This window comes from Pleurodeles waltl, chromosome 8 (genome assembly GCF_031143425.1).
Source record: "Pleurodeles waltl isolate 20211129_DDA chromosome 8, aPleWal1.hap1.20221129, whole genome shotgun sequence".
NCBI lineage: Eukaryota > Metazoa > Chordata > Amphibia > Caudata > Salamandridae > Pleurodeles > Pleurodeles waltl.
This window is the reverse complement of record NC_090447.1, coordinates 1385216523-1385235167: the sequence shown is the minus strand read 5'-3', so window position 1 is coordinate 1385235167 and position 18645 is coordinate 1385216523. Positions and strand designations below refer to the sequence as shown.

Sequence of the window (18645 nt, the reverse complement as noted above, 5' to 3'; positions counted from 1 at the left end):
TCAGGAGCAATGACCGCTTGATTGAGCTAGGGGTCAACACGCCATCTTTGAGAGCCTCAGCATAGACCTCAAGTAGAGGTGAGGTACTAGTATGTTTTTATAGGCCTTCTAGAACCTGGAGGATAAGATATCAGAACCTGGCCCTTACCTTCTGCCAAGCTGTCAATAGCAGCCTCACTCACTCCAGTTGAGATTGGTTCAATCCAAAAATGCCTATGACAGCTTTCCAACCAGACTAAGGCTATTTTATCGAGTTATTTTTCTGTTTGGTCAACTACTTGTGAAGTTTACATTCTCACATAGGATTTAACAAGTTCTCCTATGATGTTCTTGCAGGCCGTCAGCGTTTCCCGTTCATTTGTAATATATGAATACTGTGTCTGTCCCTTTCTGCAAACGAGCCAAAGTCTTTCCAGGTCTCTCGCTCTTGCTTTGCTGTCTTGTGAGCGCAAATTTCCCTAGAATGGCTGCCTATCGGCCACATTGCAATATTTCTGCAGAAAAATGTTAATTTCTCAGCGGTACATAGCTTTTCATTATTGTAAAATTGTACTGTAATGTCTTAACATCACATTCTAAGTGCTGTATCTGTGTTTATACATCATTTAGTATTCATCCATGCTTATCTATTATTATGCATCTGATATAGGCCTTAAAGGCCTCCCATAGCATAGCATAGCATACTTGCCTGAGTTTAACTGAAAGATATCCAGTATTGCAGTGCAGAGTTCCTCACAGGACATGGGATCTATAAGAGACCTCACAGGAAATCTCCAGCTGGGGTGAGTCAACCTGGAATATGGCATGGACAGTACCAGTTCAATAGGAGAGTGGCCATTGAGGGTACAGACATAATGTGTGGTCTCCACCATCCAGCATGCCACATCCTATGTTGTCAGCCAGTAATCTATATCCAACAGCTTATCCTGTGATGAGGAGTAGAAGGATTATTCCCTCACATCACTGTGACAGTGTCTTCAGATGTCTACCAGGCTAACCACCTCATGATACTCTTCAGCGTTTCTGCTGACTAGTTATTTTGAGAGCCTTTTTCCTGGTAGTTCCAGGTTTAGCCCAAATTGAAGTCCCTCACACACACCACTGTTTCTACTTTGACACGTATAAGTATGCTTAGGATAGCTTGAGAAACAACAGGTATATCAACATTAGGAGCATAGGTGTTTACTAGGATCAGCTTCTTATAATGGAGAGCCTAATACTATAATGTACCTGCCCTAGGGGTCCTCAATTTTCTGAACAAATATGAAATCAGAAAATTTGTGTATCATAATACAAAACCCCCTGGAGTATGAACTGTAAAAATAAATATCTGTGTTGACACTAGAGTTTAGCAAAGCAGCAGAGTGTGATTGATCTAAATGCATCCCTTGAAGCATGGCCAGGTCAGTTCTATGTCTCTCTAGGTGTGCGAGCACTGTTCTCCCTTTCTGGGGGTTATTTAGTCCTCTGAGGTTCCAGGATAAAAGTGTTAATGTCTTTTTAGCAGAGACCAGAGCATTGTATATGTTAACTGTACATATTGTTTTCTAGGGCTGGCTTCTCTCTTGTGCACTCTTTTGTGTAGCCAACTGTATGTAGATTATTTTGTCCCCAGAAAGTAAACCCTTTTACTCCCCCACCAAACGAAAATCACACCTAACCATGTAGACATTCTTGTGTGGTAGATATGGTGTGCCCCCCAGCGTCCAAGCTCTGTGATGAGTATGTACATACCTATTTGTAGCAGAACAGTACCCACATTGTCCTCCTGCTGAGAGTCCACTGTCCTCCATTCCGGGTCCCCGTTTTCGTGGTTAGGTAACTGAAATCTCACAACAGTGCAGTCTCAGATCATCGCCTCCGCTCTCCAGCTCCCCCGGCGGCGCCACCTCTTTGTGGTTGCAGTATTGGTATTCCAGAAATCCTTTCCTCTGCCCCATCTTCATTTTGACAATCAGTTCTTTCCAAGAGTCGGTCAAGATGCAATGTTACTGAGTCAATCTTACTGTTGATGTGTTCGAAATGGGGTTGCTGGTAGGCTAGGGTACGCACCTAAGCCAGGCAGAACCCGCCCACTCTAGTCAAGGCAAGGGAGTTACACGTCCAAGATAACCCCTGCTCACCCCCTTCGCAGCTTGGCACGAGCAGTCAGGCCTATCTCAGAGGCAATGTGTAAAGCGTTTGCACAACACACAAAACACATGTGATGCGCTATCCCCACCACAAAGGAAACCCAACACCAAGTTATATAAAAATAAACTATATAGTACACAACGCAATTATTAGACCAAACACAACATGTCAGTAATATCCTGCTACCCAAGCAGTTGTCAGAACATTACACAATAGTTACTATGCAGAACCAGTAGTAGTCGCACGTAACACACAGGTTACTTATTATTCTGCAACATAAGCAGTAGTCAGGAATTACATTACTAAATAAATGCACTTGTCATAGAAATATCATAAATGCCCATATCAGGAACATTATAAAACATACGGCAAATCATGAAAACAGATCAGCAGGGAATGCCCATATATGGCACATCATTAAACAACCAGGAAAACATAATAATCCACCATGTCCATACCAGGAACATTATAAATGATATGTCCTTTAGAAAAACTATCTGTCCTTGTCAAGGTGAAAGGAGCACCTCTAGTGCCCTGAAGAGAACAAAGGGGGCCCCATGCGCTCCTCTGTGCCAAACGGGGGCCTTGCAATAATTTTGGGGGAGGGGGATTGGCACGCACCCCCTCCTGTTTTTATAATGGGCCCCTCTGGGGGCCTGCAATCTCTGTAGGCTTCCCGGGCCGCAACTGGCCCTACAGAGGGGGGCCAAACCAGCAACAACAGATGGGGCCAAGTGGGGGACCTTGCGGTCAGGGGGCCTCCGGCGAGACTTCCGCCCAGCCGCGGTCTCAGACGATTAATCAGGGCTCCGGTGGGGCAGGGGGAAGCCTCAGTTCAGGCTTCCTTGCCTCCCCCCCCACCCATCCTGCAGCAGCAAAAGGGGCCCGGTGGGGCGGGGAGCCTCCAATAAGGCCTCTGTCCTCACCTTGCTTCAAGCAAAAGGCTGCGGCCTGCCCGAGCTTGTGACCCGGGGGTGCTCCTCGGATTGTGCCCCAGCCCGGGGGCACGGTAGGAGCGCGCTCACTCCTTTCCTTACCGAGTCGCAGTGGTGAGACCAGACAGGAACAACGCGCTTCCCAGACCGTGCAACAATGTGCTACCACAGCTCTTCCAAGGGCAAAACACCCACGAAAAAAGCGCTCTCAAGACGCTTGGGCTAATTTCTGCAGAGCGCTCTCTAGGCACTCCATATAAGCACTGCAAAGTGCTCTCCAGGCTTTATGTGATGTAATGAAGCACTCCTTGTGCTTTAGGCAGTTGCAGGGGTCAGGAGCCACGGCACCCTGCCCCGGGGGGGTCAAAGTACAAATGAAGCTTAGAGGAGTAGAGCCGAGCAGCAGGCCAGCACAAAGTGAATGCAGGCAATTAGCAGTTCCTCCACATGACCAAGCAGGTCACAGGTCAGCATAGCAGCAGCAGCAGTCCATGGCGGTTCCTGATGAGTCCCTCCAGCAGCATTCTGTGTTCAGTTCCAAAATGTCACCAAATTGTGGGCAAAACTCCCCTGTACTTATACTCAGTTTTACAGTGTGTTAATAAAGAATTGGAGAGGAGGTTCCAACCAGTTACAACTGGTTCTGGGAGTGCCCCCTCTCTCCTCCAGCACAGGCTCCGAACATCAGTTAAGGGTAAATTACCCTTTTGTGTGAGGCCAGGGCACAGCATTTACAAATGCAGGTGTGCCCCGCCTCTCCCTTCTCTCAGCCCAATAAGACTATTCAGTATGCAGATGCACCTCTGTGCCACCTCCACCCTCCCTGTGTACAGGCTGTCTGAAAAGTATGCACAAAGCCCCTACTGTCACTCTGCCCAGACGTGGATCGGAGTCAAGCTGCAAAACACCAGAGTCATAAGCACAGAGAAATGTGCACTTTCTAGAAGTGGCATTTCTGTAATAGTAATAAAACATTCACTTACACCAGTAAGCAGCATTTCTCACTACCATTACAACCATACCAAACATGCCTACGCTACCCCTCATAAATCAGACAATACCCACTAGACATAAGGCAGGGCATTTCCAATGCAATCCTATGAGAAGGCAGCACGCACAGCAGTGAGAAACCAAATAGGCTGTTTGTCACTACCAGGACAGGCCACGCTACTAGGCACTTGCCCTGCCTTCTACATACATAGCACCCTGCCCATAGGGCTAGCTAGGGCCTACCTTAGGGGTGACTTACGTGTAGTAAAAGGGGAGTTCCGGGCCTGGTAATAAATTTAGATACCAGGGGCCAGATGTAGGAAGGTTCCCTTTTGCGAGGTGCAAATTGCAAGTCCCTGCGACTTGCAATTTGCACCTCGCAAAAGCGAATGCAGAAAGGTGTCTCAGACACCTTCTGCGACTCGCTATGGGGTCGCAAAGACCCACCTCATAAATATTTATGAGGTGGGTCGCAGTTTGCGACCCCATAGCGAGTCTAGGCACTCACGGGGATGGTGGCCTGCTGGAGACAGCAGACCTCCATGTCCGTGACTGCTTTGCAATAAAGCAGTTTTTTTTTTTCTCTTTGCAGCCCGTTTTCCTTAAAGGAAAACGAGCTGCAAATAGAAAAAATACCGAAACCTTTTAGTTTCGGTTTTTTTCAGAGTAGGCAGTGGTCCATAGGACCACTGCCTGCTCTGAAAAAATATTCTTGTGAGCATTCACAAAGGGGAAGGGGTCCCATGGGGACCCCTTCCCATTTGCGAATGAGTTACCATCCACTTCAAGTGGATGGTAACTGCGAGTTGATTTGCGACCGCTTTCGCGGTCACAAATCAACTTACATTGCGGTGCGACTCGCAAATAGGTAGGGAACACCCCTTCCTCTTTGCGAGTCTGAAACACGTTTTGCGAGTCGGTACCGACTCGCAATATGTGTTTCTGCATCGCGTGAGGGCATTAGCGCCTCGCAAACGGCTTTTTTCGCCCTTGGCGAGGCGCTAATGCCTTCCTACATCTGGCCCCAGGTCCCTGTGGCAGAAAACTGCGCACGCAGGCCCTGCGCCAGCAGGCCTGAGACAGGTTTAAAAGGCTACTTCAGTGGGTGGCGCAAGCAGCGCTGCTGGCCCAATGGCCCTGGGTATAGAGATACCACTGTACAAGGGACTTATAGGTAAATTAAATATGCCAATTAGGCATAAGCCAATCATATCAACTTTGGAAGGGAGAGCACATGCACTTTAGCACTGATCAGCAGTGATAAAGTGCTCAGAGTCCTAGAGCCAACAGCGAGAGGTCAGAAAAAAATAGGAGAAATGAGGCAAAAAGTCAGGAGATGAACCTGCCAAAAGGGCCAGGTCCAACACGATGCATTTGAGCTAAGCCCATAGATGCTTTAGGTCCAGCAGAATGGCGTCCTTCATGTTCACCTTAAACATTGATATGCTAGAGTGGTGAATTTGCAGATGCACTAGAAAGAGTGGGAAGGTTGATATTTGTGAACATCCACAGATTTGTAAGATTGTTGAGGCCTTCACACCCCATCATGTTAGTTTCTAAACCTGCAAACGTGGAAAAGGTCACATGTCCTCATGCATGAAATCAGTATAAATTGCTTTACACAATGTTTTAAAATGCTATATGCTCTGTACTGTGTCACCAGCTTGAGCATAGGAGCATTTGGGCCTTTTTGCAACAAACCTGGCAACATGTGGCATTATGTGTGCAAAATCTGGCTTTTGGTGCAGTACGTCAATTATGCGCTTCCCTGGCAAAATTCTTAAATGTAGAAGGATTTGGAATTGTTAGGCGCACCTTAAAACAACTTTTGTGTGTTTTACCTGCTATGCTTGGTGTCAGGTCACTGCATTATTTGTCCCAGCTAAGGGGCACTTTTGTATCATGTTCCCTGTTTTCCCCTCAAAGGATTTGCCACTCTGCGTCAAGGTAATGTGTAGATGTTGTTGAGCCTTGCTGTCAGCTCCCTTCTCTTTCCTGAACCAAGGAGCCATGTGGATTGTTTCACTCTGGGATTTAATTATGCAATACTCTGTCAATCGCTACTTAGTCATCACTTTCCTGCAAATGGTGCATTTGGTGTACTGCCTCCCTTCACCCCTAGGGCCGGGTGGTCTACTGATTTGTTAACTTTTACCTGCCTGTCTGTCCCTGAGCAGCCTTATTCTACAATTTGGCAACTCCTATATACCTTCAGTGATTGTCTTCTTTCTTGGTTCAACCTGCCTTCTGTTCTGCATTTGGCCACACAGTAATGTCTATAGTTCATATTTGTTATATTATTATAAGAAACAGATGGCCTTAAGTCACAGTTGTGTGTCAAGCTCTTCTTAAAGCACATCTGACCTTTGGGTAACTCAGGGTTGAATACTGGAATACACTTCTCCTGTGACTGGGGTCCTCTCTGGACCATGATCCGAGCACACTCCTGGAACTTGTGCGTGGCACCTACACAGAGCTCCTCTTACACAGTGCTGCTCATGCACTCGTTCAGCATCTGAATGGGTACTCAAACTTGACCAGGCACCGCTTACTTTAAGTGAGCCTACTATTTGCTGCTCCATTTTGGAGTACATGCCTGGCCTCCCAAACCTACCCTCACAACCTGTCTGCCTCCACACCAATCCCCATTTCTCACTACCACTCCCTGCTCATAGACTCTTTACATCAGTGGTTCCAAACCTTTTGGCTTCTGTGGACCCCCACTTTATCATTAATGGAATCCAGTGACCCCCACTGAATCATCATTGGAATCCGGGGACCCCCACTGAGTCATTCCTGGATGCTTGGGACCTAATTTGTCAATATTTGTTAGTATTTTTTAATTTTCTAAACAGAGCCCCTGAGAAGGCTTCGCGGACCCCCAGGGGTCCCCGGACCACAGGTTAGGAACCACTGCTTTACATCATATCTATCATATTCATCTGTCGGACTGTGCCGCAATATTCCCTCTGTGATACAACTGGATCTCTTATGTACTCACCGAGACAACATGGGCTTCCTTACATAAATGCAAGGCTGTCAAAAGTCCTTCTCTTCCACACATACATGCATCTGATTTCCAGGTAGGGAAGATAACTGCAGTTTGGGGCTTCAGTACAGGGTTGTTTGCACTGAAGAAGTTCTGTTTGGAGCAAAAGGAACGAAACACGTTGGCTGTGGCTATGTTGTTTGGCACAATGAAGAATAAAGAAAGATGTTAACACAGCTGGAACATTTGGTTTTCTTACGGATGACTGTGCCTTTCCCATCTTTGACTAACAAACTTGTTCTGCATTGGAGTGCAGTTGTATCTCGAGCAGCAGAATGCGAGGTTTAGGGGCACCTGTGAATGGCATTGACTTAGTGGACTAATGTGGGGTGTGATTGGCTGTCAATCTTTCTACAGCTGCTCAATTTGTGTATTTATCCTTGTTGAGGTCATTCATATTGGTACCTGGTCAGTAAAATTAATGCATCTCTTTCTTTGTAGCCGACAATGCCAGCAACCCTTCCAGTCCATGCCAGCACAGCACCACAGTCCCATGTCTTCCCAGGGCTCCTCAGGAAGTGGTCCGCCGCACTCCGCGTGCCTGCCACCAGCACCCAGTGCCATGCCTGCCCAGGCCGTGCCTGCTACTCCGCCAAACCAGCAGCTCCCACCTGATGCCTTTGCTATTGTTGAACGAGCACAGCAAATGGTGGAGATTTTATCCAAGGACAACCGAGTGCTGCGCCATGAGCTGGAGGCATTCTACGAAAAGACTGACAAACTTCAAAAGGTACCTGAGATCTGCTGTTCGAACCCGCCACCATGTCTGCATGTACTTAAAGTGATAAGGATGAGCAAGGGTGGGGTGGCCATGCCGAGATGTGGAACTGTCCCCTCCTGGTTAGTTCCTAGCAAGCTACCATAAAGTCAGTAGCTGTTACGTTTATTAGGCCGGCTCAAGTTGTGACGTGTAAGCTGTTTTTAGACAGAGGGGAGGGAGCACTATTGGTTACCCTTGTGGTTGCCACCTCTCTCATGGTTGGCATGTCAGTCTTGGCGCTAACCTTTACAATAGTGAGCTCTTGTCCTGGCTCTGCAGGCAGGATTTTGTACCCTCAGGTCACACTCTTGTGAGCACATAGGCCCTTATTTATACTTTTTTTGCGCTGCATTTGCGCTACTTTTTTATGCAAAAGCGGCGCAAACATACAAAATACAATTATGGCCCATATTTATACTTTTTTTTAGCACCGCATTTGAGCCATATTTTGACGGAAAATCGGTGCCAACTTACAAAATACAATTGTATTTTGCAAGTTTGCGCCGCTTTTGCGTCAAAAAATGACACAAATGCGGCACTAAAAAAGTATAAATATGGACCATAGTCTTCAAAGTCCCAACTCATTTCGATAACATGTTACAAGAGACACATACCTCCACCTGATTACTGGAGTCCAGAACCCCAACATTTGCACAACATTTACCTATAAAGACTCACACTCAGTTGCCTCCCAGCCACACTCTGGTCTTTATTCTCAAATAAATATTATTTGATTACAGGCGGATTTCCTAAACTGTTTCACTGGTAACAAGGCAAGTTATTGTACATTATAACTGTGATCCAGGGTGCCAAGTGAAACATAAGAAACGTGTCAGCCACTCTGGGAAACACGTACTGCATCGCTCGCTTCTGCCCTCTGTCTCAACTGCACAAAGCAGTATATCACTTATATGACGTTTCTCTTGCTTGCCTCAGAATGGTGGCAGAGTGGCACCCTGCATCTCCTCGTGTGAACCAGCGTGACAGTCTGCCCCTCCTGTAGTCTGGCGGCACCACTGAAAGTTGGACGTGGCTGGAGTCCCCGGCTTGGAAACCTATGTGTTTTTTTTTAGCTGAATACCAACTCTGCGAAAGCGTGCACCTCAAATGGTCGGGTTCCTGCCGTACCCTGTCTCACACCCCAGAATCCGGGATCATGAGAGGTGGTGATCCACAGTGCCCCTTGAAAACAGTCCGGGGGCCAAGCTGGCCCAAGGGAATCTGACAGCCGGTACCTTGTACCTAGTATAGAGCCAGCCAGTCTTAGGAAATATGGCCTAGTTTAAGGTACCTACAGGCATGTGTGCTCTGCGATACTACAGATTTCATTTAACTTGCTGTGTTTATGTTTGACATTTTAGCTGGGCATTAATCTGCAGGCGTGTTGTTTTCTTAAATGAGAATGCGCCATGAAGGGGGTTGCTGTGTACAGACTGATTTATGGTTGAGGGCCGTTCCACTTAAACAGGGAAACTTTTCCTAATTTAATATTTCGGTACACACCGCGGTTAACTGAAACCACGAATGTGTTTTTTGTGGAAATACTTTACATTTTCGATGTGCGATACACTGAACGCTGTACTAAAGTTTGCATTTCCTTTTTTTTTTTTTTGTGGCACCAATTATGCAAGTTTATATTTTTTTCCTGCACACTACCACCTCTAAATTAAAACGGCTTAAATGAATCCAGCAACCTCCTCAGAGTGCCAGGCAATTTTGAAGCGTTAGATAATTATGGTCGACAAAGGAAACAGCAGTGAGCTTTGGCGATCTGCTGCTCACGGCTCCGCGTTCCTCGTGCTTGGCGGGCGCCCCGCGTGAGTTATAATGCGTAGGTTGGCTCGGAGTCTGCGGCCGCCGCGGCGTGTAGGTGTGCAGTGGGCGGGCACCGGAAGCCATCGACGGGCAGATCGGAGTTTGAAAGGAAATTGGAAAGCTACTGCGAAATGCGAGCATGTTAATTCTGCCGCTCCCCTCCCCCCGGCGAGCCTTAAACAAAAGCAGCTTTGATGGAAAATCTTTTTATCTCGAAATGAGTCTGCCTTCTGTCATAATAGCTGCCGGACATGTGCAGCGCTCGAGGAGATGCTGTGTTTTGGAAACGGGTCGCTGTGGCTAAAGAGGCGAGTGGCGCGTGCTCCTTGCAGTCCCTGCACAGCACGGGCCTCTCTTTGTGCTAAAACGAGATAATTTTACATGTAATCAAAATGTAGCAAAAAGAATATGTTTTCGGTCATTTACAGCAGGCCATCTTTCCGGCATAAACCTATACAGGAAAAAAAATTAAGATGGGTAAATCTGTATTGTGGTGATTTAATCATGAAATGCAATACTTAAGACTTCACTAAATTTGTACGAGTAAGGGTTGAATGACAGAATCATGCATGCTGGAACAACTCATGCCTCAACAACGCAGTCGGAAACTACGACCGCGTCGTTTCCACGCATGCCTTTAAAACGAATTTAGTTGTAAAGCATGCCTATTAAAAGCATATGTGGAAACGGCATGCGTGGTTCTGTCATACAACCCCCCTCCCTTAAGCCCAAAAGTACGCCCACCCCTAATAGTTAAAGTACCCCGACCCCCACCCGCCCTGAGCCCTACAGAAAAAACTAGCCCAACGCTCCCACCCCTGCCCAGAAAAACCCGCCCCTTCAAAAATAAACTACCCGCCTCCCACCCTAAGCCCTAAATAAAAATTAAAAATACCCAAACCCCACCCACTGCTGCTCCTAAAAAAAAAAATAGCCCAACCCTAACCCCTAAAAAAAAAAATACCCCCCACCTCTTGAAAAAAAAAAAATAGCCTGCCCAGCCCCTAATAAGCCCTAAATCCACGCCCCACCCGTGCACCAGTCCCACTTACCTTACCTTAAAGCCGATCCACCACTTTTTCTGTGCCTTAACCAAGCATATGTGTAGTTTGGCACACGCGTGGTTAAGGCATAGAAAAAGCAGTGCGTTGTTCTGGCAAGCGTGATTACGCTTGCGTGGGAAACGTCTGCGTTGTTTGCAACGCCTTGTTAAGGACGTTTCCCCTCTAAACCATTACATATCTTATGAAACAAAATAAAACAGAATGATGCAAAAATACATTCTGAGAACAACTAAAACGCACACTTATCAAGGAGAGTTTGGGAGTTGCTCCTTCCCCCCAAAGCAGTGCCTTTTAAGGCTCCTCCTCTGAAAGTTACAAAGGAGTTCAAACAGGTTTCAGCAGCAAACGCTGAAATGTGATTTTTATTAGCTGATATACATCATACATAAATGTTTTAAAAAAAAGAAGCAAGCTTCACTTATTATGCATTCTAAGTTTCTTTAATGCATTTTTTAATTATCCATAAATTTTCAGTCCAATTTTTCAAATTTCTAAATGACCGTTCAAATTTCACAATCTAAACGTGACCAAATTCCTTACCTTACTGTATATGAATACGATTAGGTGGCATGTATATCATTAGCAGTTTTGTGCCTAATTGACTGGAGACAGTCTCCATTTTTGTGGAATATCCAGAGCCCAATTTGCGTTTTCCAAAAGAAATATAAAGGTGTATAACATTACATATAAGTGTAATTCATAAATGTACATATCCACAGGTGCAGTTTTCCTGGTTTACAACACGGAATGTCACATGACATCTCCTGCAGTATTTTATTTCCCGTCTGGAAATCTGTGTGACATAAATGTTAGCACAAGGAGAATGGTGTGCTCATGCTCCTTTGTTTTCCAAGGGTAAACATTTTTGGGTGTGCAAAAGCCCTTCTGCTCCCTCTCCTAATCTGAGGGTGATATGTTCTGTGTTCAATCCTTCAAGAAGGGAAGTTACTTCGGGCCAGATGTAGCAAAGGGTTTTACCCATTCTGTGTCTATGGGAAAATGTGTTCGTACATATGGCCCTTCATCCCTTAGATTGTGTACATTTCCATCCATTTCCAGTGTGGGAAGAGGTTGGACCAGAGTTCGCGAATGGCCACAGAGCTACCTGTTTATGGATGTTTGTAAACTTACTGTAACACCCACTCCCACCCTCCGAGTGGCATTTACTGCTATGAGTTTCTCCGCACTCCTCAGCAAGACTCCTTTTGTGAATTCTTGGCAGCCTAAATGGAGGTAGTTTTTGCCATAAACATACAGTAACAGCTGCAAGTACCTGTGTGAACTGAGCCCTAAATATCGGTCCATCTTTTGATGCCTTTCTTTCATGCCTCTGGGCATGCAGTGCTCTCGCTAAAGTATTCGTATTTAGATGATAGGTGATATGTGAGGGAAATAAATGTATTGCAATACATTTGTCAGGTGAATTCTTTATAGAGAAATGTAATTGGTTACATCATTTTGTGCTGTGAAATCCTGTGTTATATTTTTTTTATCACACAAGAATAGACATGCCTAAGGGTAGGTAGATTAGCTTTCTTTTGTACTTCACTGTAGTCTTGAGTACACGTACAGCTGATTACATAAGAATAATCAGGTATTTACTTGCTTTGCAAGGGATGTTTCAGTTTTACTGTCACTGAAAGCTCACGTTTTGTAGTGGTGTCAGTTTACACCACTTTCACCATTTGTAAAGTATTCAGACCAGTATAGAGAAATTATGTGTATTAGGCTTCAGAATGGTTTTGAACCTGCCCCTTTTTCTGCAGCCCAGTGCACCTCACAAGCAATTTCAGCACATTGCATAGGAAAGTGCTGGATTCTAACGTTTTCTGTCATGGAGTGTCCATGATGTTCTTGAGAAGAGCATCCCACCAACTTCTGCCACTTACTTGATTTATGTTGTTTTGCTCTTGTCTGTTGGGTAGTGCTGGATCAGTCAGTGTTGGTACACAGCAGCACACTTGTCAACTGGTAAAGATGTAATATTAGGCCCCATATAATCACCCACTGTTCAAGAGTCACTGAGCCTGCAACTAGATTTCTGCACGGGGCCTGGGCAATGCCTGTGCCTGAGCTCTATGCTGCACACTGCCTGATGGCTGAGCCAGATCCAGTGGACCTGACTGCAGCACACTTATAGCAAGATGGAATCCACCAACAGCCTGACAAATCTTGCTATGGTGACGCTCGTATGCCAAAGTCAACTGGTACACACAAGGCAGGACTTGCATGTCATTGGGGGGGAGATGCTTGCAGGGACAAGAGTGCCTGGTGACCTTACCCGAGACTTTGAGTAGTCAATAAGAATTGAACTCAGGTTTGACAATGCTTATGATATGGTAAGGGCTGCGAGAGGCAAGACCTTCTAAGCTACCACAGTATTAGACTTTGTGTATGTGTGAGAGAGATGTGTGACACTGTGTGCATGTGCGAAAGAACAGATGATGGATGGAATGCGGAACAAATCAAACATTCATCCCCAGCCACAGATCTGGGTTTAATCCATCAGTTTTTTTGCTTGCCATGCCATTCCATTTTGGACCCAGCCATATGCAAATCAGTCTTGACCCTTCTCCCCATGGAAACAGTCCAGCGTGAACTGCCAGGCAAGTTCCTCCCTGGACCAGAAACAATCATCCTGGGACCGGTTTTGGGGTATCACCCCTCATTAGCCAGTCTAGCTTGAATTTGGTGGCATAGTGAGTACAGGACCCACGTCTGGGCATACTCTTTCCGCTTAGTGCACAAATGCAAAAAAAACAGATGATGGACAGAATGTGGAACAAATCAAATATTCACCCCAGTCTCAGATCTGTGTTTAATCCATAATTTTGTTTTCTCGACATGCCATTCCAGTTTGGACCCCCCCTCATATGAAAATCAGTCTTGACCCTGTTCCCCCTGGAGGTGAATGTTTGATTTGTTCCACATTCCGTCCACCATCTGTTCTGTTTGCGCTGTGTGCGAGTGTAGCAGCATTTACAAAGTAAATGGTAAATAACAAATGTATTAATTTAAATGTCACACACAGTTTCTTGTGGATATGTCTTCCATCTTTCTTCATCTTTTATCGATACCAACAAGCTTCTGGACCTCTCCCAATCTGGATTCAGAGGTGCGCATAGCACTGAGACTGCTTTGATTGTTTCAGCGGAAGAGCTAAAGTCCATACTCGATGGTGGAGGTAAGGCTGCACTGATCTTACTGGATCTCTCTGCAGCTTTCAACATGGTCAATCATAATATTTTGATTGACCGTCTCTTCGAGCTTGGAATAAGAGATGCTGCTCTCAGCCTACTGAAATCCTTCCTCTGAAAGAGGGTACAACATGTTGCGATGAGGGAATTTACTTCTGATCAGTTCTGTCTACCATGTGGGGGCCACAGGGCTCGTCATTGAGCTCTACCCTTTTCAACTTATATATATTCCCACTGACAAGACTAATGAAATCATTCTGCTTTTCAGTTGTTTCATATACTGGAGATAAGCAAATAGTAGTATCAATATCCAGCAATCCAGATGAAGCTGCAGGAAGATTTAGGTTCTGTGTGGGACAGATTGATAATTGGATGAAAATTAACTGCTTAAAGCTTAACTCAGGGAAAACGGAGGTCCTATTTCTAGTCAATGAAGCTTCTTCTGGTCACCAAGCTGGTGGCCTCATGAGATGGACCCATTCCCCCCCCACCTGTGAGGAAAGTAAGAAATCTGGGTAGTATGTTCAACCGTATATTAAACTTTGAAGATCATGTTAATGCCCTAGTTTTATCCGTATTCTACATTTTGAGTATTGTCAAAAGGTTTGCCCATTCGTTTCTCCTGATCTTCAGGAAACGTTTGTGACAACATTGGCTTTGTCCAAACTGGATTATGGCAATTAATTACTTTTAAATATTTAAAAAAAACTCCTTCTCAAACTTCAGATACTGCAAAATGCTTTAGCACTGCTTCTTATGGGAATTCCCAAACATCATTGTGCGTCTTAGGCTTGGGCCCTGGCCAAGTTGCATTGTCTCTCAGTAGGAAAACTAATTGAATTTAAAACTTTATGCATAGCCTTTAAGGCACTACACAATGTTGGACCAGATTATCTGCATGACAGATTTATCTGGTATATCCTCTCTAGGAAACCATATCCTGCGCAACAAAGATTCTGGTGGTTCCAAAGACCAAACAAGCTTCTTGGGGATGTAGAAGGGTATTTTGGGAACCACAAGATTGTGGAACTCTCTCCTCATGTCCATCAAGAGCAGGTCAAATCTTTTGTCCTTCAGGAAATCTATTAAAACTTGGCTTTTCAGGAATCAGGACAGTGCCGTTCAAAGCTCCATAAATACAGAAGCAGCGCAAAGACGCCTCAGGGCATTTGATCGCTTTATAAAACTAATAATCAAATCAGATCTGCAGATTTGTCACCTTAGGAATATCATTCCTGGTGCTAGACTGATCTGAAAACTGATCCCCGGCAATAGCAGTCCTGTGCGGCCTGTCAGTGCCATGCAGCTTCAGCCATGAGTGTGGCCACTGGACTCGCTGACATCAGAGTATATCAATCAACAACCTGCATGCGGATTGATGTTGGTTCCTGTTTTTTCTCATCTTTTCAACATGGGTACAAAGCTCTCTCAGTGCTTAACGGACAACACATTTTGACAGCACCTAATCTCTCCTCCACAGAAGTAACAAAAATGTCCTTGTCACAGCCCCATGATTTCTGCATTTGGTGTCTGGGCTCAAATATGGCACCACAGACTGTAAATACTGTTTATTGATGCGCCTGAAAGCTATCAGGAAGCCAAGGCATTTTTTGCCAAGACCTGCTGAAGTGTTCCATTTCATCTCCAGGTAAGTCTCCTGTCAGGGCTCGATCTGTCAAAAGCATCACAAGTGCCATAGGAAGAAGTCCTATTCTTCCTTGAGGAAGCAGTCCCACTCCAGGAACAATTTGAAGTCTTGATGCTGTTCTCAGGCACTAGCTTATTAATGAAGAATTTGAAGATGGAGTTCCTGGCTTGATTGTCCATCAGATGCAGGGTGAGGTCATGCAGCTAGTTAATCTGGATTTGATGAGGATGGTGCTCTCTGGACCACACCACCAGAGTGAGTCTGGACTCAATTCTGCAGGCTTGGTGGCTTCAGTAGCTCCATGGAAGCACGCCTTGACCCCTCCTCTCCACAGGCTCCAGCCCCAGTGCCTAAGAAGAAGTTGAAGCCTGCCAAGGCGCTGTCACCTGTTTGGTCCAATACACCTTCGACACTGATGGCACCTTCTATGTCAACTAATGTGGGGGCCTTCAAAATTAGCTAACATTATTTGAATGGCAAACAAAACGGTCATAGCATATGTTAAAGACATGCCCTTGGCACAATACCTTCCAGGTCCAGAGCCTTGCTGAGATGAAAAAGCTGAACCCAGTACCAAACCTCTTACTATGCCTGAAACATATTATGACCGCACACAAGACTCTGACTTGGAGACGGATATCGTCCTTCTCCTCTATAAAACTAATGCTGACATAGATCTTGATTTACAAAATGCAAGTGGCCTGGTTATCTCTTACCCCTCTGGCTTTCTACACACATTCATTTTCCCATCTGGTCAACGATGGGTTGAATGTATCCAAACAAATTTTGAAGTGTTGACTGGACTCAGCGGACATCATTTCTCAGTGAGTGGACACAGCCGTCACACTGCAGCACCATGCATGGATGGGTTTTGCTAGCTTCTCTGATGTCCAAGTAACCCTCATGTATTTTAACAAACAACAAAGGCAACCCTACTCAATAAGAACCAGGATATTTAAAGTATTAAGCAAAAGGCAGTGGTTCCTATTGGAATAATACATGTATATATCTGATCAATAAAAGCGCAATAGCACAATTAAGGTTGATGTAGGATGTGAAACAGAATAGCCTAAAGCAACCACAAATAATAGCAGCAAACATAAAAAGTTTGTTAAAATGAATCAATATGTATTTATGGCAAAGATCATAGTGTCCCGTGTGAACTGGGAGCCACGATTACCGAAAACCAGTAGGTGAGAAATACCAATTCAGAAGAAGAATCCAGAACAAAAAGTAGGTTTCCAATTGTGAGCAAACAACCTCAAAACAATGGTATCAATATCAATCAGTCCCTTTTAACATTCAAAGGGTCGAATTACATGGTTTGTTTGTCACTTGCCAAGTGACAAAGAACCATGTAATCCGAACCTTTGAATGTTAAAATTGTGAATTTGTATTACCCTTGTCTGTCCTACCCGGCACACACCTCGGTTTTTGAGAAGAAGACCATAGAGGGGCTATCTCTGGAAGAAATTGGAAACTTATTTTACTTTCTTGACTTCCTGGTCACCAAATAGGATGGGAATTATATGCACATTCTTGACCTTTGCCTCTTGAACCTGCTCATTCAGCTGGACAAGTTCAAGATGCCGTCCATGAGCAAGGGTCTCCTACCAAAATATCATAGCCAGAATATTACTGCCAAAATATTGTTTTAGATTATAGATTTTGCATTCTTAGCTTCACATACATGTAGCTTGCATATATATATATATATATGTATGTGTATATATATATGTATGTATATATATATATATATTACAGCACACGCTCATACAGATCCTGCTCCTATGAGGGGTGGAGTGTAACCAGACGAGCAACTGGCGAGTATATTTATAGTCCAAAATCTCCATGAAAACACTCACTCAGGCGTTGAACCGAATCACAAGAAATGTAATCACCTTCCATGACGTGCTTCAGCCGAACAGCGGCCTTGATCATACAATCACAGTAGTTGTTTATAACAACTCTATAGAGCATTAAACAGTAAAAAAGGACTCAATATGTCAGTCACATCTAAACATAATCGTAAGTAGACAGCATCTTGGAATGTCAGAACGCTATTTGGAGATCGTGGATCCAATGTTCATGAAAACATAAGTTCATTTCTCTGACATGTTACATAATTATACTATAACATTGCATATATATGTATATATATTCCAAACTTTCTCCAACAATTATTTCAAAGAATGCTCGAACACAGAATGAAGTCCAAAAAAAAAAAATATATATATATATATATTTAAATACAAAATGTCTCCTCATTATTATAGGTTAAGATTATTTTAGGTATAGAACTGTTTCTCAGTGTCCTTCTGTTGGAAAATTAAATCTCTCTAGTGACACCATCTACCTTCCTACATGCTTCCTTTAGCATCCAACTGGGATAGCCTCTGTCTTTGAATCGGTGTATCATGATTTGTTTCTCATTCTGGAACGCAGACTCAGTGCTGCAGTTCCTCTTGGCTCTAAGGAGTTCACCATACGGTATGCCCCATTTCAACCTTGTAGGATGTCCACTCAGGGCATCTAATAGAATATTTCCTGCTGTAAGTTTTCTAAACAGATGAGTCTCTATCTTATCCTGCTCAGTTACCACATCAAGGAATTCTATTTGTGTCTTACTCATGGTAAGAGTGAAGCTCAAATTATTCTCATTATTATTCAGAATCCTCACAAAATCTGTCATGCCCTTCTCAGAGCCTTTCCAGATGATAAAAAGATCATCAATAAAACATAGCCATAGGACTACTTTTTGACAGTTCCCCTGCAACTCTTCATTGCTGAAGATATGTTCCTCCCACCAACCTAAGAATAGATTGGCGAAGCTGGGAGCAAAGCATGTACCCATCGCCATCCCAAGGATCTGTCGGTATAGACTAACATTAAACAGAAAGGTGTTGTTCTCAAGACACACTCTAATCATTTCTATAATCATATTTGTGTGTTCTAGTAACCAAATTGGTCTTGCACGTAGAAAATAATAGCATGCCCTTATTCCCTGCTCATGGTCAATTACCGTACACAGGGACTTAACATCCAAAGTTGCCA

General features: G+C 44.5%; 1 protein-coding gene across 4 annotated transcripts in view; it reads left to right on the top strand.

The window, feature by feature from the left end:
* AMOTL1 (angiomotin like 1) overlaps positions 1–18645 on the top strand; it is a 294817-nt gene that overhangs the window by 213931 nt on the left and 62241 nt on the right. For all 4 annotated transcript variants that reach the window (XM_069202417.1, XM_069202419.1, XM_069202418.1 and 1 more), the window contains one exon: positions 7549–7837. In XM_069202417.1, coding sequence (XP_069058518.1) covers positions 7549–7837 — 289 coding nt within the window. The remainder of the gene's footprint in view (positions 1–7548; positions 7838–18645) is intronic.